This window comes from Gobio gobio (assembly GCF_949357685.1).
Source record: "Gobio gobio genome assembly, chromosome: 4".
Lineage (NCBI taxonomy): Eukaryota > Metazoa > Chordata > Actinopteri > Cypriniformes > Gobionidae > Gobio > Gobio gobio.
Window position 1 is genome coordinate 24,950,549 of NC_137100.1, and position 27,878 is coordinate 24,978,426.

At 36.8% G+C, this 27,878-nt stretch overlaps 2 protein-coding genes across 3 annotated transcripts in view; both read right to left on the reverse strand.

Moving 5' to 3' along the window:
* Positions 1–8,669, reverse strand: part of cmya5 (cardiomyopathy associated 5) — a 23,993-nt gene extending 15,324 nt beyond the window's left edge. The window contains exons 1-3 of the mRNA XM_079813894.1: positions 8,211–8,669; positions 4,051–7,678; positions 2,186–2,281 (exon numbers count right to left, since the gene is read on the reverse strand). Of these exons, the coding sequence (XP_079670020.1) occupies positions 2,186–2,281; positions 4,051–7,678; positions 8,211–8,335 (3,849 nt within the window). The 5' untranslated portion in view covers positions 8,336–8,669. The remainder of the gene's footprint in view (positions 1–2,185; positions 2,282–4,050; positions 7,679–8,210) is intronic.
* A 445-nt stretch (positions 8,670–9,114) lies between these two features.
* tent2 (terminal nucleotidyltransferase 2) lies at positions 9,115–27,653 on the reverse strand. 2 transcript variants are annotated; one of them, XM_079814153.1, is made up of 15 exons: positions 27,551–27,653; positions 26,962–27,112; positions 26,745–26,858; positions 26,358–26,616; positions 24,942–25,056; positions 24,734–24,825; positions 24,500–24,563; positions 24,337–24,403; positions 22,870–22,946; positions 22,655–22,783; positions 22,101–22,144; positions 21,875–22,011; positions 16,485–16,576; positions 16,302–16,381; positions 9,115–9,811 (listed from the first exon to the last, which is right to left on the reverse strand). In XM_079814153.1, the coding sequence occupies exons 2-15, from the start codon at positions 27,081–27,083 to the stop codon at positions 9,737–9,739; spliced, it is 1,467 nt and encodes a 488-aa protein (XP_079670279.1). In that variant the 5' UTR covers positions 27,084–27,112; positions 27,551–27,653; the 3' UTR covers positions 9,115–9,736. The 2 variants fall into 2 exon arrangements, with proteins under 2 accessions (XP_079670279.1, XP_079670280.1); XM_079814154.1 differs by having other exon boundaries at positions 26,962–27,117; positions 27,551–27,633.
* Positions 27,654–27,878: the final 225 nt, after the last annotated feature.

Genomic DNA, 27,878 nt, shown 5'->3' on the forward strand with positions numbered 1-27,878 from the left:
ACCTTAAACTGCACCCTGAACTCAACTGGGAGCCAATGCAGTGAAGCTAATACTGGGGAAACAGACCTGCTTGTTGGTCCCAGTCAAAAGCCTAGTTGCTGCATGTTGCAAGTTGCTTGCATTATGTATTTAGTATCTTTAGCATCCAATTTTACTTTTAAAGATGGATCTTTAAAATTATAATCAAATAATAATCAAAATAATCATACAGGTATACCAGTAAATGCATTAAATGTATGAACTATTTACAATCTAGTTTTCAGCCATGTGTTCACTTTGACCTATTATTTGTTGGTTTAAATAAAGAATTTACTTGAATATCAGTTGTGTCACCTGACAACATTAATAATGACAGGGATAAAATTACATTACATAACATACAAAAAAAAGTGTTACAGTCAACAGTCTCTATTGAAGTAAATGTATCAAAATCTGAATAAATCACCTGCCATGTTCATCATATAACTGGAATAGGCTACAGAGCAAAAGATTGGTTAGATATACTGTAATTGATTGAAAATTGAATAACAACAAAGTCTTGTTTTATATTGATACAAAAAGAATCAGCTCAAGTCAGTTGAAATTTTAAATTAAAATATTTTATCAAAATGTTTTAAACTTAAAATGCATAGCAACCGGAATAGAACACTATATAACAACCTACTAAACAAGATTCATCACCTTGTTTTTCTTTTTGCAAGATATGCTTCCTGTGCAGCCGGATCATTTTCAATGCAAGTTTTTGGTCCCAATTTATGTTAAGTGTCTTTAACTACTGAACTAACAGTTGAATAATTAAGTTGATACAATGCAGGTATTGTGTACATAGGCTTGTTTTACATTGTACTTGTATATGTTTTACAAACTGCATATTAAATCTGTAATTAATTTCTGTAATGACATCTATACTGTTGACCCATCTCTTACCAATCAATCCATCAACCCACACTTAAACCTACCCATACCAACAAACCTGTCCCTAATGTTAACCATATCCCACCAATAGCAGCCAAGTGTTTTGCAAAACAACATGAACAAGTACATCATACCTAACAGTTTTATTTTATGTGAGTACATAGTAGTTAAAGACACATAATATAAAGTGTGACCCATTATTATTTTACTTGATACAATAGTGGCATCTAAATTATATTAAAAAAATATTATCATGAAAATACTTGAAAGCGTAAAACATCTTTAACTTAAAACCGAACATTTTAGTACAATATACTAAAACATATACAATAAATTTAGCTTAAATGTATTATTTATTTAGCTTAAATAATGTATTTTATTTCAAATAGGAGCATTCTTTGCACTTGCACCACCTGAATTCCTGGTTGCACCAGCTGACTTTTGCAACTAAACTTACATTGAACAGGCTTCTGCTTGGATGCCTGTATTAGCTTTTGCCTATGCTGGCAAGTTCATACATTTTAAATACAATAAAGTTGATATATGATAGAAAATACATTTCCTAGTTTTACATTGTTTGTACCACCTGACATGGAAAGTTTACCAACCTACACATACTTGAAAGCAGCTTTTTTTTTTTTTGAAAGAGAGAGATCTACAAACCTTTTTACTCTACCACAAGGATCAGTTGGGTCCTGCATTATTGGGATGATGCATGATCATGCTTACTGTTATTACCTTGTCAATTCAAAATAAAAGACCCATATTTGCCGTTGTGTCACCCTGACATTTGAGAATATACAGATTGCCGGACAAAAGTTTTGCAATTATCTTAAACAGCTTAAAACTATATAAATTTGTTCATTTGAAATGTTTCAAACATAAAATTATGCCATAGTATTTTATTTTGAATTTCATATTATTAAAACACCATTTTAAATAGTTTTCTTAGTCTGTTAATTTATCCGAATGGTTGCACCACCTGACATTTGGGGAGTTTAAGATACCAAAACTTAAATAATAATTATTATTTGAATGTGAATGAATGAATCTAAAAATAAATTCACACTAAATAGGTTTTACAAAATAAAGTGATACATGTCAGTAATAAATCAAATTATTTTAAAAGGAAATAATGCACTTTGACACAAAAATATGCACATCATGTCATCAAATGACTCAAATATAAGTCTATGGGATTGTTTTTATAGTCTAAAACAACCACTGGTACAGGATGTGTTGCGTATGGCTAAATGAATAATGCAAATACCTCCACTGTGTTGTACGCCAGTTCAAGCTCAGATACAAAGTCTTCAATATTCTCTGATCTTCCTTGTAAATCTGTTATCAGTTCACTCAACTGATTCTGAAAAATAGTATCACATGGAAAATTAGACAACATGAAATATTTTGAGGTGCAGAACAAATTACACAAAATATTTAACATTTATATTGAATGATTCTATGTATTTCATACTTGGAAACATAAAATCACATTGGTGCAGTCCTTTGGAATAAACTACAGATGAATCATGGAAACAGCTGTCAACTTTCAGAGATGGACATTTCAGGGCTGGCTATGAGTCAGTTAGTTCTGACTCATCTGCTAAGAATGCTGTCAAAGGCCAATAAAGTAAACCAGGGACGTCACTAGGATTGGAAGACAGGGGGGCTTAGCCCCCAGCGTATTTGTAACTTGCGTTTGCAAAATCTTTGCACTCACATCTAGAGCTACACTTATGAGTTACTAAGCAATGACTTAAAAGCTATCTGTCTGCTCATGTAAATGTATGATAAAGTAATAGCATACTATTCCTCTCTATATAAGATAAGTTGTCCACAGAATGCTATTTAATTACACAGAACCGCATGTATTAAACCCATTTTTGAGCTAAAATACAAATATACAGCTAAACCTAAATTGAGCTAAACCTAGGCTACAAATACCACAGCTGTACAATTTTCACACCATATACTAAATTTACCCTATACAATAGCCTAATGACATAACATTATTTAATATTTTAATCACAGCTTCTATAGTGTTTTGACATCGACAACCCAAGTGCATTTTACCTCAAACTTGCGACTAGTTAACTTTCTAAAGTAGCCATCGCTTCTCGGGTCGACATTAACACACTGACAAAATTATATTCTGAATTAAAAATATTTTTATACCGCTTTTTAATGTGTGATTGTGTAAAGGTGTTCACGAGATACCAACCTTTCGCGAACTTGCTTTCAACGTCGAACACTCGTTCTCATGAAGACGGCGGTGTCTGTGTGTGTGTGCGCGCGTGTATGTGAGAGGGAGCGTGAGACGCAGGGAAAGGAAATGCATCTGAACGTTATTTGCTCAATGAAAGACATTGATAAAGACATTTAATCTATAATTTTATTTTAGTTAGTTTTGCCAAACACACATTACAGATTTGGTTTGTTATCGTTTTTTTGTAATGCCTCGTTTTAATTTTTATTTCAGTTAACGACAACCCACCTAGTTTTCGTTCATTTTCGTTAACGGTTATAACCTTGGTAACGAAGAGACGAGATGAATCCTCCAGGCAGTTACTTGCAGTAACGCTCCCGTCTGCAACGCTCTGAAAGCTGCCACAGTTCACACCAATGCAACGAGACGCAGTGCATCATCTTGATAGCACAACGACTCTTTGTTAGGCTACTTCTGTCCAACTTCCGACTTTTCGGCTATTTTTTTGTAGCTGGATATATATCATTTGTTGCGTCTAAGGATACGGTTATTGATAAATCAAATTGTAATTGTTGTTCTTATTATCATTTAGGGGGGCTTAGGAACATTTTGGGGTAGCTTCAGCCCCCCTAAAATAGGCCTAACGACGTCCCTGAAGTAAACAATCTTTCACTGTCTCCACCTGATTTATCCTCAAATATTCTTGTCAAGTCAACATATACAAGTTGGTTTTACAGCCGATTATGTGTTTTTATCATTTGGAAATGTTATACACTGGAAGTGTCCTTCTGTATTAAACACTTGAGTAATCAGTGACTTCATAATGTAAGCTCTCCAAACAGGCTAGCTGAGAAAGATCAGATGTCAAGCTGATGTCAGGAAATCACGTCTTAGCACTCTTTCAAAGCACAGGGAACATAACTTACCTTAATACTGTCATAGGCCTCATCCAAAGAGGCCATCTTATGGTTTTGATGCTCAGCCTCACTCCGCAGTACTGGGCAACGACAAACAAGGCAGAACGCATCCATTGGTTGAATTTCAAGTTCCTCTCGATGTTCATATTCCGCCATTTGTGCACTATCCAAATCCTCAACAAATTCAAAGCCTTTTTCCAGAGTTTGATCTGACAGTCGAACTTGTTCACAGTGCCCATCCTCAGCTATTGCTTGTTCAGACTGTCTTACCTCTTGTTCGGTGACCATCTCATAATCAAGTTCATCTGCAATTTCCTGCTGCACATCTGGGCTGCAGCTCAAGGCCGACAGGTCCTCTTGAGGGGTAAAACTTCGCAATTGCGAGAAGACACCTTTATTCCTACTTAGGCTTCCTCCTCTATGTATATCTTCATACATTTTGTCACTATCTTCTGGCTCTAAAGGTGAGACTCTCATTGCTGAGGGGTCATCTTCATCAACTGGAGGAGGCGAAATGGGCTCTGGTAGGTCGGTTATATCTTCAATCTGTGCATCATTCACATGCGTTTTCTTTCCTTCCTCTAATGTTTCTGTTGGCGTTAGAGGTAACATCTTATTCTCAATATCTGTCCTACTAATAGACGATTCTTTCTCTGGGATCTCTTTTAATATGGTCATGTCATTTATTTCATTGTTTTCTTCTACCTGTTCCTCCTTTGTTGGTACAACATGTGACAGCCTTACTTTTGATAAGTCCTCTACGTCATCTGTTACTCTTATCTCTTCGGTGCTTTCTCGAGCAAATGCCTCATTGTCATTAACTAGCAATAAGCTATATTCTTGCCTTAAATCAATCATTTGATTCGTCTCTGTTGTCACTCTTTTCTCAGAAGGTATCTCATCCTGAACAGGCTCATTTGTGGTGTCAACCTTCTCATCTGCTTCCTCTGTAACATCCACCTCGATTTCCTCAACTTTTTCTGTAACCCCACATTCAATCTTTGGTATGTCAACACGTTCTTTTTGCTTTTCCAGCCTTTGTACAAACACCGGTGCCTCATTTGTTGGCCTATCTGCACCTGTGCCCTCTTTGGCTTTCTTGTTTGTTGCACTGAATTCAATATGTAGTTCTGGATAAATGTTCTCCTTGCTCGTAATCTCAGGTTTAGTCTGAAGCTCAATGTTTGCTGTATCTGTTTCACTTGGATGTGACTGTTCTGATGAGGTCTGACCTGAAGTAATTTCAGACTCTGGCTTTATTTCAATTTCTGTTAACACTTCTGCCTCAACCTCTTGCGCCGCACCAATTTTGACAATTACTTGCTCTTGTTTCTTCTTCTCGGGCATTAATCCTTCACTCATTTTATTCTCAGTTACAGCCAGTATTTCTCCATTTTCATGGACTAGAGAGTCATTTTCTAAGGATTTCGCAAAACATTCAACTTCAGCAGCATCTGTTGTAATTGTTTGAGTCTCTTCTGACGGCTCGACTTCTTTCTCTACTTTTGAAGGTTCTTCAATTTTTGGAGGTTCTGTTTCATCTAACAGAGGTTCTTTGAGACTGACAACCTTCTGAGCAATTATTTCTGGTTCTTCTATTTGTAATATTTCAGTAATGCCTTTATCAACCCCTGGGGTAATATTTTGCTCTTGTGTCAAGGCAAAAATGTTGCCTTGTGTCTCAGTTTTATTTTTCTCTCCTTTGCTATTTTTAGTAATAATACTTGTTTCCTGAATGTCAGCAATGACATCAGCTACTTCTTGACGTTTATCCACACTGGCCTCAGAAACACAAATGTTTTCAACAGCATGTGGTACATCAGACTGGATTTTCTCAGAGCTCTTTGTTACAGACAGAATTTCAAATTCATCTTTAGCTTTAATAACATCTTCATGCGCTAAACCCCCAGGCACTTGAATATGAGCAGTCAGACTTATTTGTTCTTGTCCACTGTGATCATCTTTATTGGTGGTTTTGCTTTCTGGCTCAAGGACTTGATCCATTTGAGGTTGTGTGTCATCTGGGTCATTTTTTGTTGTGATACTGTCCTTGATAATGGCAGTGACATCACATTGCTTTTCATTTTCCCTACTATGCTTCGCAACCAAGTCGGCTGAAGTGACCGTTCCTCTAATGATCATTTCCACCTCTGGTTGGATTTCTGGAGCACAGTGTCCGTCTAAACAACACCCTGTGGATTCACTTTGTGCTTCACCTTCGTTTTTATCTTGTACACATGGTTGATCGTCGGTTACTTCATCATTTTCTTCTTGTGCTCTGTCTAAACATACAGTGAGTTCAAATTTACTTTGTGACCAAGCCAATTTCCCCCCATCTCCCTTCTCTTTGGCCTCAGGTAAATTAGAAACCACTGGGGTTTCATCCTTCAATAGGAATTTCTCCAGATATCCATCTGCATCATCAGAATCAGAGTATCGCCTTTTGAAGGAACGTTCTGAAACGACACTCTCCGTATCTGAGAATTCGTCTTCTTTCTTCCGGTCTCCTACTGCGTCCTCATAAAGGTCTGAGTAATGGAAGGACATTGCTCGTGGTTCCTCAAGAAGGACAAGATCTATGATCTTTGGTGGTCCGGTAGGGAGGTATACAGGTGTGAGGATACATTCCTGACTTCCAAATAAGGCTGATCCACTCTCTTTAAGAGTTTTAGAGCTTGCTGTTCTTCCAAATCTGCCCTCATGCTCTTGGGGAACCACAGGCTCTGCATTCAATTTATTTCCATAAAACACTTCGTCAAGATGTTCATCTGCAATTTCAACATCACCGATAATTACAAAGGAATCCTCATCAACGGCTTCTTCTGCTTTTGGTTCTTTCTGAGTCACTTGAGGTTCGTCTGGTTGGACAGTCACTTCTGGTTCAAGTTTTTCCATCAGTGTATCACTAGGTGCCTGCTCATCTAACAGTGTGAATTTTTCAAGGTAGTCCATATGAGTTTCATCCTTTTTGTCAGCAGAGATCTGGAATGAATCCTTCAAGCTTTCATTTTGCTTTATTTCCTCAATGTCTATCTCTATGTTTACAGGACAGCTTTTTGTAGCTACAGGTTCATGTTTGTGCTTGGATTTTATCTTTGGGGTATTATCCAAGTAGGCCAAATTCTCCACCAGTTCAGTGCTATCTTCCTCATCTACTGTGGCAAGCTTTGACGGTACAACAATGTTAAGTATTTCAAAACCCTCTGATATCAAACTAAAAAGATTTTGATCCTTGCTTCCAGCAGACATTCTATCCTCGTTGCTTTCAGACCTGATATTCGGCACCGACACCTCAATCATCGCGGGTCTTTCCTCACCTACACGACTTTTTGGCAGTCTGGAGCTTGGCTTTTTAAACCTGTCACCCAGCTTGCCTCTGCTGCTTGTTTTTTTCCTCTTTATTCTGTCTTCATCCATTATGATCACAATATTCCCCTGTGTTCCAGAACCTTCCATGCTGTATTGTTCAGATGGTGAGCTTCCTTCTGAAGCCCATGGAGTTGAGCATCTACTGGAAGCAGTCTCCCATACTATCCCACTGTCCTCGCTCTGTACCGTCACCATAGAGAAGGATGGGTCCACCATCAGACATTGGAGTTTAGGCTTTACTGATGGATCCTGCACAACTTCCTTTAAACTAAAAAGAGTTTAGAAACAGGTATGGTTCAATAAAGCAATGTAATAGGCTATACTGCTGTCTATTTCATAACTTTGTATGTTTAGTGCTTAACTACTAATGTTTGGAAATTAAAATATTTATGTTTGTAAGTTAAAACCTTAAAAGGTTAAAAACAATTAGTGGAAGCAGGTGTTAGAATATCTGCTTATTACAGACTTCCAAGTAAATCAAACATTGAACAAAGTTTTTTTTTATATAGCCTATATTTATTTAAAAAAAAAAATTGCTGTTGCAAACCTTTTTGTGGTTAAATAGTGTTTGCGTATATATATTATATAGTTACAAAAATACATAAATGTATATTTAATGCACATATGCAAAAAGAGTATTATGAAACTTTTTGTTCAAACCCTTTGTGGGTTGATCACTTAAATTAATAAAATAGGTGGTGAACAATGAAGGAGAGAACATTCATATTTTAAAAAAATACCTACAAGAAAACATTAATCCGAAAATCTATAACTAGAAAGCGCCCGTGGGGAAAAACTACCTTTTATGAAGTTCCTCAATCTCATCTTCGTCGTCGATTTCGATTATTCCTGGCCCCGTGTCCTGCAATGCGTCCATCTCTGGTTCTGCCCCCTCACATTCCCCTTTCAAAGCACTACGATCCATATTGATAATTGAAATATGGTGGTGTTATTTTAAAATAATAAACGGTCTTTGAGAGTACAGCTTCGTGTTGGGATCATGTCTCGTTGAGTGCTGTTCGCCTTACTCAGCGGCTGCTGTAAATAGATTACACATATTCTTGAGCTCAAGGCTGCGCACTTGGAAAAAGAGTCACTGTGGTCTCCGTTCTTTGAAGCCCGAGTTAAGGATATTATCATTTCCTCTGTCAACTTTTCAACAGTAGCACATCGTTAAGCATGTCCTGAACAGTAAGGTTGCATGAAACGACAGCGGCGGTGTCCCCTGTAATATGACACGAGAACACCGCCATGTCCATGAGGGATAGGAGTGGAGGACTCGGGCCACCGTAGTGTCAGTTTCCTTTGGCTGTGCTAATTTTACTCTCTAACCCCCCATGCAGATATCAACGTTCCCAAACTCATATTATGCTGGCAATCGAGAACAACAACCCATTAATGGCTAATGTACTAACAGTCAAAACATAAACCATATTTACCTGCCGTTTTACTGCAAGTAAGTGTTACTGCAAGATACTAAACTACTCCACGCAGATATCCAGTTCAAAAGTACTCCATTGACATGAGTAAATATCTGACATATTAAACAAGTATTCTGATTTGATCATATTAAAGAATGTACCTTCAAATAGAAAATGTAAAGGGTTTAACCAGATCTAGGTACAATTTCTCTCGTTTCTCTTGTATTTAACCACAACCAAAAGAGACAAGAAAATAAATAAATAAATAAGACAAAAGGCAAAATACAACTTCATAGTGATATTTTAATCATTTAAATAAACATTTAAAAGACTGTACAAACTATACAAAACATGACAGAACATAAACAAATAGAAAACCAATCACCAATGCTCAGGTAAAAGTAGTCATTTGCCAGAAAAAAAAAGTTTTTTTTTTTTTTTTTTGTTTTTTTTTTAATACAATTTTGGGTTGAGGAAAACAAAGATCACAGAAAAGTTGTGCGCATAAAGCAAGATTTAGAATTTTTTAGAATAGTTTTGCTTTAATAGATTTCAGTGAGCTGAAAAATGATTATATTGACTAATAAACCAAAAATTACTCACAGAATAAATGTTTTTGCAACAGTAAATTTATTTCCTGAAAACAAACTGTATACCTTATGGGCAAAATTTATTTCTCAGTGTCTGACGTTACATGTACATATCAAACATCTCAGAGACGACCGGATTATATCCACGTCAGCTCAATGGATTTGGCTCAACACATTCCAAAAGGTCCAGTATACCCAAAAGCCCTTGTAAAAGAGTATAGTATTTCTTCTCACAATGTACAGATGGTATTTGAAGACTCCAGGTTTAATCCATTCTGTTTATTCTTACTTATCTGGGCAGATCCTCAAGTCTTGCTATCTTTTTGGTCTTGTGTTTTTGAGGGGCAGGATGAAGTTGAGATCTTTTCTCAGCTGCAGAACCTGGTAGGACTGTAAATGATCAATAAAAAAAGCTCATTACCAAACATGAACCTAGTGTTGTTGCAAAAGGCCTTGTTTATCAATAAGATATTTTGCAAATGTAACTACATATTCTGTCGATTCTGTAGACATTATTCCCCCATTCCTCGTGACTTTTTTTGATTCCTTAAAAGTGCAGAGGATTGGACAAAATAAAAATGACTAATGTTACAAAATTACAAACCTGTCCTGATATGATCTCTTCTTGTTAGATAGCATTTTGCAGGAGCATTTTGATAAATATATGCACCATATTACATGCATTATAATTGTTTTATGTTCTTCAATATTTAAAGCATGTTTGAATAAATCTGGCAAGTTTTTATGACAGCCACCATTTAAAGGTTTAGATTTCATAAAACTTTATTATTTAAAAAAAAAACATAATTGAGCACAATTTAAGTGTTTATATACAAATCAGTTAATTCCCATAGTATACAGCATTAGTTAAGAGATTTGTTTTCCTTGAGAAAATTAGCCATGTATTGTATCTGATATTTATCCAAAATAATCAACATTGAATCGGATCAGAATTGAAATCAAATCAAATTGTGAAATTTGTGTCAATATCCAGCCCTAATATATATACTATAAATCAAATTTTAAACACTCGACTGAGGATATGATGTGAGTTAAAACTAGGGATGCACCGAATCCAGATTTTTGGGATTCGGCCAAATACCGAATCCACTGGTTAAGATTCGGCCGAATCCGAAACCGAATACCGAATCCTACTCCCATCCGCAGTCCATTATCACAGTAAACACATTAATGAAGTAAACAACGTCCACAGCAGTGTAGGGATGCTATTGACCATTAACTGTTTTGGTCAAGTTTACTAAAGTAAAACACTGTCGTGTATGTTCTTCTCGACGCTATTTCATGATGGTTTATAGAAAAATTACCCCGAGTCGTCCTCTATCGTTTCAAAGAACAACCCAACGGAGAGCGCAGGAGGCGCGCGCTAGGGTTGTGCCGACATCAAGATGGAGCGCCACCATCGTGATGCCACGCCCTCGTTGCGAGTCTGCGACACACACTAATCCTCTTCTATAGTATTAGTTAAACTAAAAACTTAGCAGGGATTGCTCTGTAAATTAAATTGAGAATGTAACTAATGCATATATGCTATTTTAAATACTGTAGTCTATGCCAGATATATAGCCTACATTTTGAAATCATTTGAGGCTGAAACATCCATGCGTGTTTATTTTAGCACTTCTGTCAGTGAAACAACACAGCCTATAAAACAAAAACGATTTTCCGTAAATAATGGTAACCTCAAGAATATATGAAAATTAAATATTAGTTAGAAAAATATTTGATTCATACTATTTCCCTGCAAAGATGCGTCATATAGGCTACCGCTCTGCGCTTTGAGAGGAATGGGACACTGAATAGACACCTTCTTGAATATCTTCGTCTTCATATGTTCTACTGATGTTGCAAAGCAACACTTGTTGTAAAAGGTCTGAAGAGCGGATTTTATCTTCCACAGGGTCAAGACATTTAGGCATTGTTTGATTATTCACTGCCAGAGAAAACGAAACTAAAATCACCGGCGTGTGTGTGAAATGCGCTATTCAAATAAACCAAACTTGACGCGCCTTACCAAGTTTAATAACAAGAACAAACTGTGTTAAATACAATTTGAAGTAAAAAGGTATTCGTCTTACAGTGTTTTTTATACTTTCCCACAGTAAAGGATGTGAATAGTTAGACTTAATTAAGCAAACGAAAGGAAGAAACGTTTATAATCCCCTGCGAACATGGCTGCGACGTGAGTGAAGATTTGGGAAAAGAAACGAGATGTCCATGTCCATTGGGATAAAATGGACTCGGCCTATTGTTCAAATTCATGGAAAATCGAGTGACCAGATCCAGATCGCAAAACAGAATGAAAAAGAGCTATCTGACCATTATTTCCTTTCTAGGCTAAGCTTTGTGCTTCACTCCTGTAATATTCACGTGAAACAGCTTCACATACAAAACACTGGGTTAGTAAAATAACGAAGTTATTTTTTTTAAAAGTAGAAAATAGTATTTATGTAAAGAGATATATTAAAATAAAAAGAGCTCAACTCTTAAGTGGAAGGAACCTATTTTTTCCCCCTCACGTGCAACCTAGCGGATGAGTCATTATTTGGGTTAATAAAAATAACGAAATGATGGTTTTAAGAGAATAGTATATATGTAAAGATATTTAGTATATTATCTACCTATTTACCTAATTCCGGTTCTTCAAAGCTTACGGATTCAGTGTATTTTCGTCTTAATTTGGTAATTATTTAAGTGAAAAATATTTAGTAAGGCCTATATATTTTATTAATTTTATTTATATTTTATCTGATCTATAGATCTATAGGCTGTTTGCACGGTAAAATAAAATACATTTTGGCTGCTGTCTGTAGATTCCTTCATGCTCAACTCGTATTCTCTCGGATGTTTCATATGCAAATGTTATAACAGCGGCTGTTGTTTAGGGTCCTTGTCATCACGAGACAAATCGGCATTGCAAATTGAACGCGTAGCTCAACTTGAATCGCCTTCTTTTGACTTTAAGTATACTGCCACGTTTTCTGTTCATGAGTTCCATTTTCACTTTCAACAGTGGCGTCATTACGTTCGACCAGCGGGGCGCGTATAGTGCAAGCCTAGGGTTCGGGTTCAGTGGAAATAAATTCTGAGGTTCGGCAGAAACCGAACCCAGTCAAAAAGCCCAATATTCGGCCGAATCCGAACCCGAACCCTGGATTCGGTGCATCCCTAGTTAAAACATGTTATTAAACGTCTTTTTTCAAACTCGTAATATTTTAGACGGAGCAGCGTTTACTGTTGATCACAGAGCCGCTCGTCACTGACACACTGCACCTATATTTATTTAATTAAAAACGCAGCCTTTACGCTTTCATAACCACACATAAGCCAATTCGCGATTGCGGATCGATTTTGTTTAATCGTGCAGCCTTAATTATATGCATACACATACATACATACACACACATATACACACATTATATATATATATATATATATATATATATATATATATATATATATATATATATATATATATATATATATATATATATATATATATATATATATATATATATATATATATATATATATATATATATACATACATATATATATATATATATTAGGGCTGTGCAATTAATCGAATTTCGATTTCGATTTCGATTTTGCCTCCCAACGATCACCAAAATAGTACAATCGAGAAAAAACGATTATTTTGCCTTGCGTTCTGAATGAAACGCGCACGCGCACATCCGCCCCTCTCGAACCCACAAACTCTCTCAGGTCGTGAGTCTCGTGACTCGTGTGCATATCATCCGCTGGAATTTAAAAACTCGGCGCGAGTAAAGATGGCAGAAGGAGGGCAGTTACAGCAGCGTTTGGTGAGCAAAAAAGGCAAAACCAACTCCGTTGTCTGGGAACAGTTTGGCTTCGAGGAATCAGACGACGAGCAGAAACATGCTAAGATTTGCTACATGGCAGTGGCTGCAACGGAAGGGAACACCACGAATTAGTTTAACCACTTGAAAATTAAACAGAGTGACCTATGACAATCTAATAAAGAAACAAAAACTGACGAGAGCAGGGGAGCCGTGTAAACGTCCTTTTTTTCCTTCATATTTTTCAAATAATTCTCTCTTTGTAAACTTTGTTCAATACATGCGAGATTGCGAGTGCTGCCATATTTTCGAATATGACCAGTCGTTTTCACCGTCATCACCCGGGTTTAGTGCTTTAGGGTTTAGGTTTAGAATGAGAAGCCGCGCGCGCTGTGAGAAAATGTGTCTCTGTGCGTTCATCCGAGAGCGCGCACACGTCTCTCAGCGCGCAAATATTGAGTTCTCTTTCAAGTCTTGCTCTTGAACGGACAAACTCACACAAAACGTATGTCAACATGTCCATCTTGATGAGTATCCTAGCAGACATAGTCTGTATATGCCTTAAGTGAACTTTATACAGTCGATAAAGAAGACGCGAGGTCTTAAAGGGGCAGTAGCCTTTACTGCTGTCTGTTTAATGTCAAACAACAAGACAAGGGCATCACTCACCGCTCTTGATTGAATAGCTTTTGTAAGTTTAATAGGATTAATCTTTAATTTATGCACTCAAATATGCAATGTTATTTTACATTTGATACATTTCTGTACCTGAAAACTAATGTTAGACGTACATGAAAAGCATAGCCGAACCATATTGTTGATCTTATTTATTTGTGGTTATCATTTTTACGTGAATACTTTTATACTTTGATTTGAATATATGTTATATTATTTATTTTAATAGTTCAAAAAGTACAACAAATGTTACAATTTCAATTGAATTGTTGAAAGGTGTATTTTTAATAAATACAACACATTCCCAAAGTCATGTGAAATAATCGTTACATAATCGTGATTTCAATATTGACCAAAATAATCGTGATTATGATTTTTTCCATAATCGAGCAGCCCTAATATATATATATACATATACATATACATATACATATATATATACACACACACACACACACACACACACACACACACACACACACACACACACACACACACACACACACACACACACACACACACACACACACACACACACACACACACACACACACACACACACACACACACACACACACACACACACACACACACACACACACACACACACACACACACAGGAAATATTTATATAAATTTATATAAATATTTATATTAAATATTTGAACACCCTGCTATTTTGCAAGTTCTCCCACTTAAAAATCATGGAGGGGTCTGAAATTGTCATCGTAGGTGTATGTCCACTCTGAGAGACATAAACAAAAAAAAAATCCAGAAATCACTATCTATGATTTTTTAACTATTTATTTGTATGATACAGCTGCAAATAAGTATTTGAACACCTGTCTATCAGCTAGAATTCTGACCCTCAAAGACCTGTTAACAGGTCTTTAAAATGGCCACCTCCACTCCATTTATTATCCTAAATTAGATGCACCTGTTTGAGGTTGTTAGCTGCATAAAGACACCTGTCCACCCCATAAAATCAGTAAGAATCCAACTACTAACATGGCCAAGACCAAAGAGCTGTCCAAAAAGACACTAGAGATAAAATTGTACACCTCCACAAGGCTGGAAAGAGCTACGGGGAAATTGCCAAGCAGCTTGGTGAAAAAAGGTCCACTGTTGGAGCAATCATTAGAAAATGGAAGAAGCTAAACATGACTGTCAATCTCCCTCGGACTGGGGCTCCATGCAAGATATCACCTCGTGGGGTCTCAATGATCCTAAGAAAGGTGAGAAATCAGCCCAGAACAACACGGGAGGAGCTGGTCAATGACCTGAAAAGAGCTGGGACCACCGTTTCCAAGGTTACTGTTGGTAATACACTAAGATGTCATGGTTTGAAATCATGCATGGCACGGAAGGTTCCCCTGCTTAAACCAGCACATGTCCAGGCCCGTCTTAAGTTTGCCAATGACCATTTGGATGATCCAGAGGAGTCATGGGAGAAAGTCATGTGGTCAGATGAGACCAAAATAGAACTTTTTGGTCATAATTCCACTAAACGTGTTTGGAGGAAGAAGAATGATGAGCACCATTCCAAGAACACCATCCCTACTGTGAAGCATGGGGGTGGTAGCATCATGCTTTGGGGGTGTTTTTCTGCACATGGGACAGGGCGACTGCACTGTATTAAGTAGAGGATGACCGGGGCCATGTATTGCGAGATTTTGGGGAACAACCTCCTTCCCTCAGTTAGAGCATTGAAGATGGGTCGAGGCTGGGTCTTCCAACATGACAATGACCCGAAGCACACAGCCAGGATAACCAAGGAGTGGCTCTGTAAGAAGCATATCAAGGTTCTGGCGTGGCCTGGCCAGTCTCCAGACCTAAACCCAATAGAGAATCTTTGGAGGGAGCTCAAACTCCGTGTTTCTCAGCGACAGGCCAGAAACCTGACTGATCTAGAGAAGATCTGTGTGGAGGAGTGGGCCAAAATCCCTCCTGCAGTGTGTGCAAACCTGGTGAAAAACTACAGGAAACGTTTGACCTCTGTAATTGCAAACAAAGGCTACTGAACCAAATATTAACATTGATTTTCTCAGGTGTTCAAATACTTATTTGCAGCTGTATCATACAAATAAATAGATACAAAAATCATACATTGTGATTTCTGGATTTTTATTTTTTTATTATGTCTCTCACAGTGGACATGCACCTACGATGACAATTTCAGACCCCTCCATGATTTCTAAGTGGGAGAACTTGCAAAATGGCAGGGTGTTTAAATACTTATTTTCCTCACTGTATATATACATATATATATATATATATATTTTTTTTTAAACATTTATTTAAAAAATATACTTAATATTTTAATACTAAATATATATTTCTATTTTAAGACTGACAAAGATGCTTACCTCCGTAAATTCTGCTTTAATGGCTTCAAACTTAATTTTCTCATGAACTGCTCTGGCTGTGTTTGTACGATCAAATGGTTCTGAAATAAAGTATAAATATTCATGTATAAATAGAAGATAATAACAATAAACCATTGCCTATTCTTTCAGTGCATGATGTACAAAGATTCTGTGAATGTTTACCTTCTACACAGATGAACTTCTCTCTCCATTCTCGGCAGCTGGTCTTGGGGAAAGTTTTTGCCTCACGCACAGAGATCACATTCTTCTCCCATCTGTGGAAATATAACAATGAACCGTAAAGACATGCTTGTCAATGCCTTCAGACTTGTTTAGTCAAAGAAGCACATGCACATATCAAGTGTTATGAACATTAGAGCAGGCCATCTGGACCGGGGAAAGGCAGCGGTTCACCTGCTGTTGTCAATCTAGCAAAGTGACATGAAACTGGAGCCTTGCAGGTGGCTTAGATTTAAGTTAGTTTTTGTTAGCAGCACTGGCCCCTGTCTATAACAGGAGAATTTAACCTGCTATGTAAACTAGAAAAGAAAAATTACATATTTGATTGACAATTAATATGTTATTGCACTAAAAATTCATTGACAACAAAGAAAATCAGGTAGGATACAAAATGCATGAACTAAAACTAGTGTTCACATGCATTTAATAGCTTACTAGTGTAGTATATGTGTGTGTGTATAATATATTTATATTTATTAGGGCTGGGTTAAAAAAATATCGATTTCTCGATTTTAATTGATTCTCACTTTTACAAAACAATATATATTCTTAAATCCCAAGAATCGATTACCTGTAGTCTATATTTTTTTTACGAAATTCAAAAACATAAATACTGTTTTGGCGCTGTGGCGTGAGATTGCTCTGCCGCAGCTCAGCTCAAGAGAACCAGCAGCGCGGAGCAAACATGAACGGATGTTCTTTCCCACCTTAATACCAGTAACAGCGCAAAATAAACACGAATGAGCTTCTGAAAGTGTGTTAAAAGATACAGGACAACTTACCGAAATCCGTATCATGTCACATAGAATCGCTCAATCAGTGTTTCAACCGCAGAAAGATGCAAGTAAAACGGCTTACAAGTAAACAATGTCACGTAATGTCAGTTACCTCAGAAAAAACATATCCAGTGTCCATAAACTTGTTAGTCAGCTAGAAAAAATAACTCTAGAGAGGAGCATTTTGCTAATTATATGCACCACATTACATAGGATATTCATTGTCAATGTTCTTCAATATTTAATAAATCTGGCAAGTTTTTACGACAGCCACCCTTTAAATGTTTATATTTAAAAAAGTAGAATTATGATTATGTAATTGTAAAGTTAATATTTTAACTTTATTATTATTATATTTAAAAAAAAACATAATTTAGTGTAATTTAAGTGTTTGTATACAAATCAGTTAATTTTTACCTTCAATATTAACTGACTGTAAACTGATTCCCAAAGTTTACAACATTAGTTTTCCTTGAGAAAATTTTCCATGTATTATACCTGATACATATCCAAAATAATCGATATTGAATTGAAAATAATCGAAAATCGTATCGAAATTTGGGTCAATACCCAGCCCTAATGTGTGTTTGTGTGTGTGTGTGTGTGTGTGTGTGTGTGTGTGTGTGTGTGTGTGTGTGTGTATATATATATGGGCTCGACATTAACGCTTGTCCGGGACAAGTGGGTTTTTTGAAGGGGCAAGTGAAAAATAATTTCCTGGTAAAAGTATCCTGGTTAAACCGTCAAAACAAAAAATAACTAGGGAATCACCAAAGTGCAATAATGATTCAGCATTCAGTTAGTGTAAGTGGAGATCGATAGTGGATAATAATATAAAACAAACTGACGTTAACAAGGTTGTGCTGTTGAGGCTCGCGCAGCCTCTCGAGGAGAAAATCGAAAACAAATGAGCGCCACTCATACAAAGAAACTCAGTTAACATGGTTAACATACACGGTTAAAATTATGTAGTTTTTATATTTATAACATATGATACAGTTAAGCAACATCACACAAACAAGAGTGTTGTTTTCCTGAATACCATCACCAGGGGCGTAAATTTCATCTAACAGTTGGGGGGGACGATAAACATGAAATTTCTCAAGAGCAATTTTTGAAGGGGACACAAATAATACAGCCAAAATCGTACTTGTAAGGATATGTGTAACACAAAAAAAATATATAATAATATATAAAAAAAAAAAAACATTTTGTGCTTATTTGGCGTTTTGGTGCACTGAAAAATGATCTAATGTCCGTTTTTCTTTTCTCTGTCATTTTATCTGACCAACAACACAAAGCGATAGTTGTTTAAATATGAGTAAGGTTCCCCACGCAGTCATATTATAATTATTAAATTATCTTGTATCCTACACATAGTATTTTATACTATGATATTCAGATCTTTAGATATTCAACTGCAGCAAGCCCAACACAGATCTGGCGGAGCGGCCGTCCCCATATACTTTAGATTTAGAATTAGCGCCAATTCGAGGGCGGGTTCGGGTTGCTTGAATTATGGGTTCATTAGCCTATTATTCTTAATGAAAAACACAGCAAGAAAACAGTACAATGACACACTCCCTTAAATAGGCACTTTTACATGTCGCTTTGAAACCAAATGTTCCGCGATCATCTTGTCTGTCAGCTGTTTGCTCTGGTGATTAATGAAATCTGACTCTCGTTCGGCTCGTGCTGTATTGAGCAGACACATTCAGTTTTTAATTGTTGTGTCTGTTCTCTAACTAAACAAAATTATTTTATTACTATAAAAATGAAAACGACGGTGGCCCGGGGCGGTGCCGCGGTGGGCAAGTGATGCTAACAGTGTTTTGCCTAATCTGTATTAAAGAGAAAAGAGTCCGAAAGAGTTCATCTGATGTTTAAAGTGAATAAAATAGTATTGACAGCTTACTGAAGTTTCATAACTGCTGTCTGAAGGGCTTGTTGTCTCCCCAAACTTGTGTTGTAGTTTTTTTTACGTTCTATGGGTAACGTTAAGTTAGTTGAGGTGCGCGGTGGATCAAACCACTGTGGGGCAAGGGGGGAGGGGGGAACTCAACATTTTTCTAAATTTAAACGCATTTTTTTGTCCTGTTTGCTTTTGTATTGTTTTACTACTTACACATGTATTTTAAGTATATATCATTATATTATTTACAATACTCAGCATGGTTTTTAGGGGGGGACAGCCCTCAGATTGGGGGGGTCCTGTCCCCCCCGTGATTTACGCCCCTGACCATCACAACTGAAAATAACGCTGATTTCATTCGCCAGTTCCATAAACAATTAATTAACATTAAGTGAGTTTTAAATGAATCGGTTGAATCAAAGATTCAAAGACCTATTCGTAAACGACCGCCTAATTCTTGAATGAATCAGCCGTTTTAACGAATCGACTCAATGACTCACTCATTAAGACGGTCACCTGCTGCCACCTACTGGTTGTCTAGTTTCATCTTTCCAACATTTCTAATTTGTATATTCAAAAATATTTAAAATAATCTCATAACATTATTTGCAGTTGTAATTTTTCAGTGTAAATAATTAAATTTGATTGGTAACAGCCTATAGTGTCTAATTTAATTATTATTAAATTAAATTATTACTTATATATTATTCTAATTGAATTTATCAAATTTAAAAATATAAAATGAAAGCTGAAGCATAGCCTATATTTAAAGGGGTCATAGAATGGTACATGCACTTTTACAAGTTGATTATACGGAAATGTGTGTTGGCAGTGCCTGTACACAACCATCCTATAATGATAAAAATACATCCAGTGTTTTTTTTTAATCTCCTTATATATTTTCCCCTGTCTCAAATCGAGCCGTCTGACCGTGTGACGTTACACGGTGTACGCCCCTCCTAAGATTGTTGATTGACAGCAGCGTTTCAACACAGACCCGCCCTGAGCGAGCTGTCATCAGTCCGCCTTTGTTGATACGCTGGAGCAGAATGGCGTCTAAGCGATTGTGGTGTTGTGTTGTTGGGTGTAATAACGAACACAGCAGTCATTTTGATGTTCCTAAATCCGAACCGCTGAAGACCCAGTGGCTGCTGAGTTTTGTTTTAGAAGGGAATATTCCCCCCGATCAACGTCAATGTTTGCGCGAATCATTTCTCAGCAGACTGCTTTATAAACGAGCGTCAGTATAAAGCAGGTTTTGCTAATAAGCTGCTCTTGAAAAAAGGATCGTGTTCCTGCTGCACCTCAGGAAGATGTGAGAGTAACGTTTTATTAACCTTTATATTAATCTTTGCAAATCGCTTGCACGCTTCACGATGAATGAGGCTAAAGTTTACAGGGTAAGTTACATTACGGCATGCTTTCTGTGTATGACGTTGTCAATATAATTCATAATCCCATGTTTATAATGAACAACGCATTATGTTTGTTATTACAAACTGTGTAAGTTACTCGGGTGATAAAGTTAACGTGGTAACACTACACTAAGGTTACTTTTGTACATGGTTTATAACGGTGTCTGTTACTGATTAAGAAGTAATGTAAAAAAAAAAAATCTTATAACATAACAATCTGTCAATGAACTAACACATCAGTAAACACATAGCAACTACGCTACTCTGCCAGTACAAAGATAGATCAAAGTGACATGACGTTAACCAACCATTCAGAAACGTTCGTCATCTGTTCCTGGTCCGACTCCGGTTCAAAATGATAAGGTTGCTCAGATGTGTACTCAGAGACTCCCGTTGCCATTATTTCTCGAAAATATAGCCTCAAATGTTATCAAGGCAACACTCCACGTGTGTTGTGGTGTTGTGTCGGGTCGAACCGAAAGCCCCACAGAGCAGAGGGGGCGGGGTGAGCAAAGCTCATTATCATTTAAAGTCACATACACTGAAATGACTTGCTGAAAACTAAGCTGGTTTTAACCAGGTAAAATGAGTGTTTTCTTACAATACTAATGAGAATTTTTAATTAAAGTATATTACAAACTTTTCATTTAGACACTAAAGAATCATATTAACTTGTACAAAAATGTCATTCTATGACCCCTTTAATACGATTATGGAAAAATGCCCTTTATAAAAAGGTAAAAATATCACAAATATGCATATTAAAATATGTCAAAGCCGATTGAACACTGGTCAGAATATTGCTTCAGAGAATAAATTATGTTTACAAAAAAATCCGGACAAGCTAATTTTTTACTCGGACAAGTGAATGACAGATTTACAAGCATGTGAACAGGCTTAATGTCGAGCCCTATATATAATATATAATATATATATATATATATATATATATATATATATATATATATATATTATATATATAGGTATATAAATTTTAGCGGCATCTAGCAGTGAGGTTGTGAATTGCAACCGTCCACCGCTCACCCCTCCCTTTCGAAGTATGTAAAGAAGCTACAGTGGCCGACACAGGACAAAGATGTCGTCTGAGACAGCAGAGAGTAGCTAGCGCTCTGTGTGTGTGTGTATATAATTTGTTTTTTTGTTGGTTTTTTTTTTTCTTGCTCTAAATATAGATTTGATTTGTGCTATGAAATCAGTAATGTTACTTACTTGAAAACAGTGGCATAGTACTTCAGGAAACCCAAAAACAAGTCACCCAGTGATGATTGGTTTTTAGACACAAAGGCCGGAATATTGCTTGGTCCACCTGGCACAAGATGAATGTCCATCTTAGGGTTGAAACACTCCTACAAGAAGTGATTTCAGCAAGAATTTAACAGCAAAAAAAAACATTTATGCATAATTCATTCATTCATTTAATAGACAATTTGCTTACTGGATAATCCATTTGAAGGCATGGGATGATGGGTTCGGGAAGGGCTATATGAGGTTGAAGCATTTAGAACAGAACAAAAAGCAGAAAAGCATAACATAAGAAAGCTTCAAAGCTTGCAGATTTGGTAAGAAAAAACTCATAATAATAGTTTACTGCATTAGATCTTAACTTAAAGGTGCAGTGTGTAATATTTATGAGGATCTATTGACAGAAATGCAATAAGTAAGACCTTGCATAATGAACAGTTATGTTTTTATTACCTTAGAATGAGCCATTTCTATCTACATACTCCACGGGTCCCCTTACAGTGAAGTCACCATTTTACGCCGTCATGTTTCTACAGTAGCCCTAAACAGACAAACTGCTCTACAGAGCGCTAGCTACTCTCTGCTGTCTCAGACGACATCTTTGTCCTGTGTCGGCCACCGTAGCTTCTTTACGTACTTCGAAAGGGAGGGGTGAGCGGTGGACGGTTGCAATTCACAACCTCACTGCTAGATGCCGCTAAAATTTACACAGTGCACCTTTAATAAAAAATATTTAACTAGACTTACTCTGAAGGTAGTGCAAGACCATAAGAACCAGTGTGTAGCTGCTCAGCGTTCCTCGGCTGGCATCATTGATTTGGTGGTGGTTGGCCCATTTCTTTATTACAAGGATTATAGGACGAACACGTTTTTCGACTGAAATAAATACAAAACCAGAATCAATTAAATCTTTTCACAGAGATCTCAATTAGGCACACAATTCTGAACTTTTCGAATCTTACCATAGGCATACGTCCGCAGTAAGAAGGTGTTTCTAATACCAACAGTGTTGTTGAAGTTCAAGTCAAACTCCACACCACTGATATGCAAAAAAAAATCCAGAACAACTGTGGTTAGCTGTTGTATTGATCTTTTGTTTTTCAGATGACATTGTCTTTCATGAATTCCCAGTAAACAACCAAACCTGTTTGCCTGCAACATTTGGCTTTGTAGTTCTATGTACATAAAGTACACTACTGTTCAAAAGTATGGATTTGGTAAGACTTTAAAAATGTTTTTGAAAGAAGTCTCTTAAGGCCTGTTCACACCGGGACGATTTTCGCACGCGTTTAAATCGCTTGGGTGTGAACACTCAAGACGCGCCGAAAAACGTCATGAAAAACGCTGGCGATAAGCGCGTGCGATATTCGTCCCGGTGTGTACAGGCCTTTATGCTCACTAAAGGCCTGTTCACACCGGGACGATTTTCGCACGCGTTTAATCGCCGACGTTTAACGCCTCGGGACTAAACAATGGGCGCCAATGTGAGTGTTCACACCGACGCGCAAAACGCCAGGCGTAAAAGCGTCATTTTTTAAAAAAAACGCCTCGGGTTCGTTTTTTTATTTTGACGCAGCGCGTAAAAAACTGGCCGACCAATGAGACCGGCGCTTTTGTTCACGTGCCTGGAGCTGCTGAAGTGACAGTAAAACACGACTTGGTGGCGCTCAAGCACAAAACGGTCTTGCCGAGCACACATTGATACGACGAAGAAGTAGTAAGTAGACAAAGAAGAAGAAGAGCTGCTAATGCTGCTTGCCAGTTAGCAAAAAGTGTGTGAATGGTTTTGTCCATATACATAATATGTCTATGGTTTTGGCAAGCACGTAAATACTGTCTCTCTTCTCCTTCTGTGTGACAAGCGAGTGTCAGAGGCTTAAAGTGCCGCAGCACCATCTTGTGTACCGCGAGCGCATCGACTGAATGTGCACGTTCACTCGGCGCAGCGCCAGTGAAAATCGCTTGGGTGTGAACACTCAAGACGCGCCGAAAAACGCTGGCGATAAGCGCGCGCAATATTCGTCCCGGTGTGTACAGGCCTTAAGGCTGCATTTATTTGATCATGAACTAAAACTAATAGTACAGTAATACGGAGAAATACTACAATTAAAAATAACCATTTTCTATTTGAATATATTAGAAAATTGAATTCAGTATCACATGATCCATCAGAAATCATTTGCTTAATATGCTTAGTATTTTTTGGATATTTTTCAGTATTCTTTGATGAATAGAAAGTTTAAAAGAACAGCATTTATTTGAAATAGAAATCTTTTGTAAATATAAAAGTTTTTACAGTCACTTTTTATCTATTATATGTATCCTTGCTAAAAGAAAGTACAAATTCCTTTCAAATCAATTGCTTAAACTGTAGCGTAGGCACAGCTACTGCTGACTGCAAATATGACACAAATATTCAAAGGACTTACCTGACTCTGTCCCTGAACTTTAGAATGGGCACTTTGGCTCTGATGAGCTGAGGCCTCTCAATGTAAGCTGTGAAACAAAAAATCATGCCATATTAGTGAACATAAAGCAATTGTGAAATATAAAGTGAAACAACTGTAGACAAATTCATGGCAAAACACTTACACAGATTGTAAAACAATTTCCTCACAAGACTAAGAACATATACAGCATCCGTTCTGTGGTTTACCTATGAAGGAGTATGTAGAAAGATTTAAGAGTTAAAAATTTGTAGTGTAAATATGTAAATAGATTTGTAGAGTTAAATCCAAGACAGCAAAGCCTGAACAACTACGGTAGTATAGAAACCATTTGGACAGAACACAAATTCAAAGCATCCGTCCTCTAGAATACACTTACCATTCCCTCATCAAAGACAAGACAAAGATCAGCATCACTGGTACGACTACCAAAGCCATTTAGAGATGACCCGGCCAAGAAGACTCGTGCACCTTGACCAAAAATAGAGAAAAGATTGAAATGGAGAACAATTTCATGAAGAAGGCACATAACGCTATGGCTAGAGAAGATCCCAGTCATAACTTATGCAAATATGAGCGCATCGTACCTGGGAAGATTGTCTGGATGTCCCTCTGCAACACTGCTCGGCAATTTTCCTTCTTCTCCAGATCATCGTTTTGTTGCTCACAAGCATGAAACAGGTTGAGAATCTGCTGACTTAGCTGTGGGCAGAGAATAATAAATATAATACTTAGTACTGTAAAATACAAGTGTACTTCTCTACACTTTGCCTTAACCCTTATGCACCGTTACGGGTCAATTTTTTTCGTTTGGAAATATCAGTACAATTCTCTCATTTAGGGTCATGAGCATGCATGCATTTTGACCCGCATATTTTAATGTTCAAAGGCAACTGTACAGAGCCAAAAATAAAAACATTCCTTGGTTATATTTTGTTATTTTAGTTTTTACTACCCTATAGAGCTAAAAACTTAACTTTTCCCCACTTATTTTAATACAGGAAAATATTTTGTCAGTGACACACTGTAAAAATATGAAATGTTGTGACTTTCTCATTTAGGGTCATGAACATGCATGCAAAATTTCAACAAGCTGATGTGTCGTGAAATGTGCATACAAAAATTGTATACGATATTGCTGTTTGTGGGTCAATTTGACCCATATAGACATCTATTCAAAAGCAACTGTACAGAGCCAAAATACAAAACACATCTTTGGTATATGTCAGAGCTCTTCAACTCTAGTCCTGAAGTGACAGTGTCTTGCTGAGTTTTACAACTTTTTATTTTTAAAGTTTGTGAAAATAAAAAGTTGTTTTAACTGTCTCTCCCACTTTTTGAGCATAGACATGAAAATTAATTTTCAACTTAAATTGTTAAAAATCTTGAATACTTCAGAGCACAGACTTAAGTTAAGTATCTTTTTAAAGGGAACACTTCACAGATTATTGTAGAAGTAAAAAAACTAAAAAGTTGTAAACGTACATTTTAGTTATAGAAGTTTAAGTTTATGAAAATTTAAAATATATAAAGTATACATTTTACAAAACATGTTCAACTCTAAAACTCAGAGAAAATCAAATCTAAATATCTGAACCAGAAATCAAACATGAGGGTGCATGAGGGTTAAATAAAGGTCATATGACTACACTCCAAAAGAGGGTTTGCACATCGATGCCATAGATAGAAGAACCATTCTAGGTTCCCAAAAGAACCTTTCAGTCAACAGTTCTTATTTTCTTGGTGTGGAAAACATTTTAACGATCTAAAGAACCATGGAACCAAAGATTGATGGTTCCATGAAGAATGTTTAAAGGGTTAGTTCACCCAAAAATGAAAAGTGATGAACTAAAGTCTCACGGGTTTGGAACGAGTAGGGTGAGTAAATGATGACATAATTTTCATTTTTGGGTGAACTAACCCTTTAAACATTCTTCATGGAACCATCAATGCCAATAAAGACCTTTATTTTTAAGTGTGCAAGTTTTTATCTGCATGTTCACCTTATCATTGACTGTTGATGGGTTAAAGGTGCTCTGATGGGATCCCTCTCTCAAAGATGGCACACAGCCTCCTGGTTTAGAGGTGGGAGATGAGCATGTGGGAACACTGGAATAAGAATTACATGGTTCTCTGCCTGTCACTGGTCCAGCCACTGGTTGGGAGGTAAAGTTGGCATTTCTGGCAGGCTGGTTGCTAGGACCTGGAGAACTGAAGCGCTGTTTCTTCAGGTCATTCTGACTGTGAATTTGTCTCCTTCTCCTGGCACAGTAAAAGACATGGTTCTTGAGGCAGAGAACTTAAAACTTTCCATTGATTGAAATAGAGATTAGCAACAAGTATTCCAGTGGTTTGTGGTCACATGTTCAAGATGCCAAAGTGCTGCTCACTTTCTGCTGCTTCCTGTTACTCCATTTGGACTGGAACAAACATCTGGCAGTTCCACTGGTGTCCATTGGTAAGTTGGAATCAAACGAGGAACATTCATAGGTGGACCAATGAAGCTACGGTGATAGACATTGAATTACTCAAATGAATTCACAGAACATCATATGCAGAATATCAAACGCACAACCGTTGTCATTTCACTGATGAATATTCACTCACTTTGTTACATTCAGATGGGCTTCAATTCTCTGTTGCTGGGACACAGTGTGAGGTAGAATGTGCTGGAATATATGTTCAGATGGCCCATCTTTATGGGAGAAGACATAAGCTCTAGGGAACATCCTCCTCAGCCAGAGCAAACATTTACTGCCTGCACTTTCACAAACAAGATCACAACCAATAAACATATGTTTGAGCAGTCAGACAACAGATTGTATTTTATATGGTATTCCAACCCTTTTATCTGTGATTTTAATTGTCACCAAAAAAAATTAAATGTCCATTGTAAAGTGAACGACACCCAACCAACTGGCACTAGAAAATCACTGCATTCACGGTGGTTCGTAATACAATTTTAATTGAGATATGTTAACATCTTCGTACTGTCCCGAGACAATCACTGCAAATACATTTTTATTAAATAAACAAACAAAAAAAATCATAACGCAGCTGATTAGCCGACGAGCGCTAGACATAAGCTAGCACTTTGCTAGCTTAGAATAGCCTAACTGTTTAAGAGTCAGACCTGCTGTAAAACGTTTATAATAACTGCATTCGATTCTTCTATGTAATAACTGAAGAAACTCACCAGTGTGGCAGGCAAGTTTGGTAAGAGAGAGAAGAACAAGCGTGTATAAAATTATCAAAACACCATATACTCTGCTTCCGGGTTAATGCGCACGCAAGCCCGTACTTTCAAAATAAAAGTCCCACGTGACAAAACATGTTTTTTTTTACAGTCAATGGGTATGATATAAAAATATATATAATTCGTGAAATTATATATATTTGTAAAACATCTATATTTTATTTATAATATAATATTATTTATAATAATGTATTATTATTTACAAAATATATATGATATATAGCCTAATATGTTCTAATTGCCCTTGCTTTCCTTGGAAATGTTGAAT

Coding starts and splice junctions, on each gene's coding strand:
- tent2 (XM_079814153.1), bottom strand. CDS start 27,083: ATGTTCCCTAGAGCTTATGTCTTCTCCCATAAAGATGGGCCATCTGAA. Junction 25,057..26,357: donor CATCAACAGTCAATGATAAG/GTGAACATGCAG, acceptor CTCTGCCCACAG/CTAAGTCAGCAGATTCTCAA. Junction 16,577..21,874: donor TACTATGCCACTGTTTTCAA/GTAAGTAACATT, acceptor ATATTTCCACAG/ATGGGAGAAGAATGTGATCT.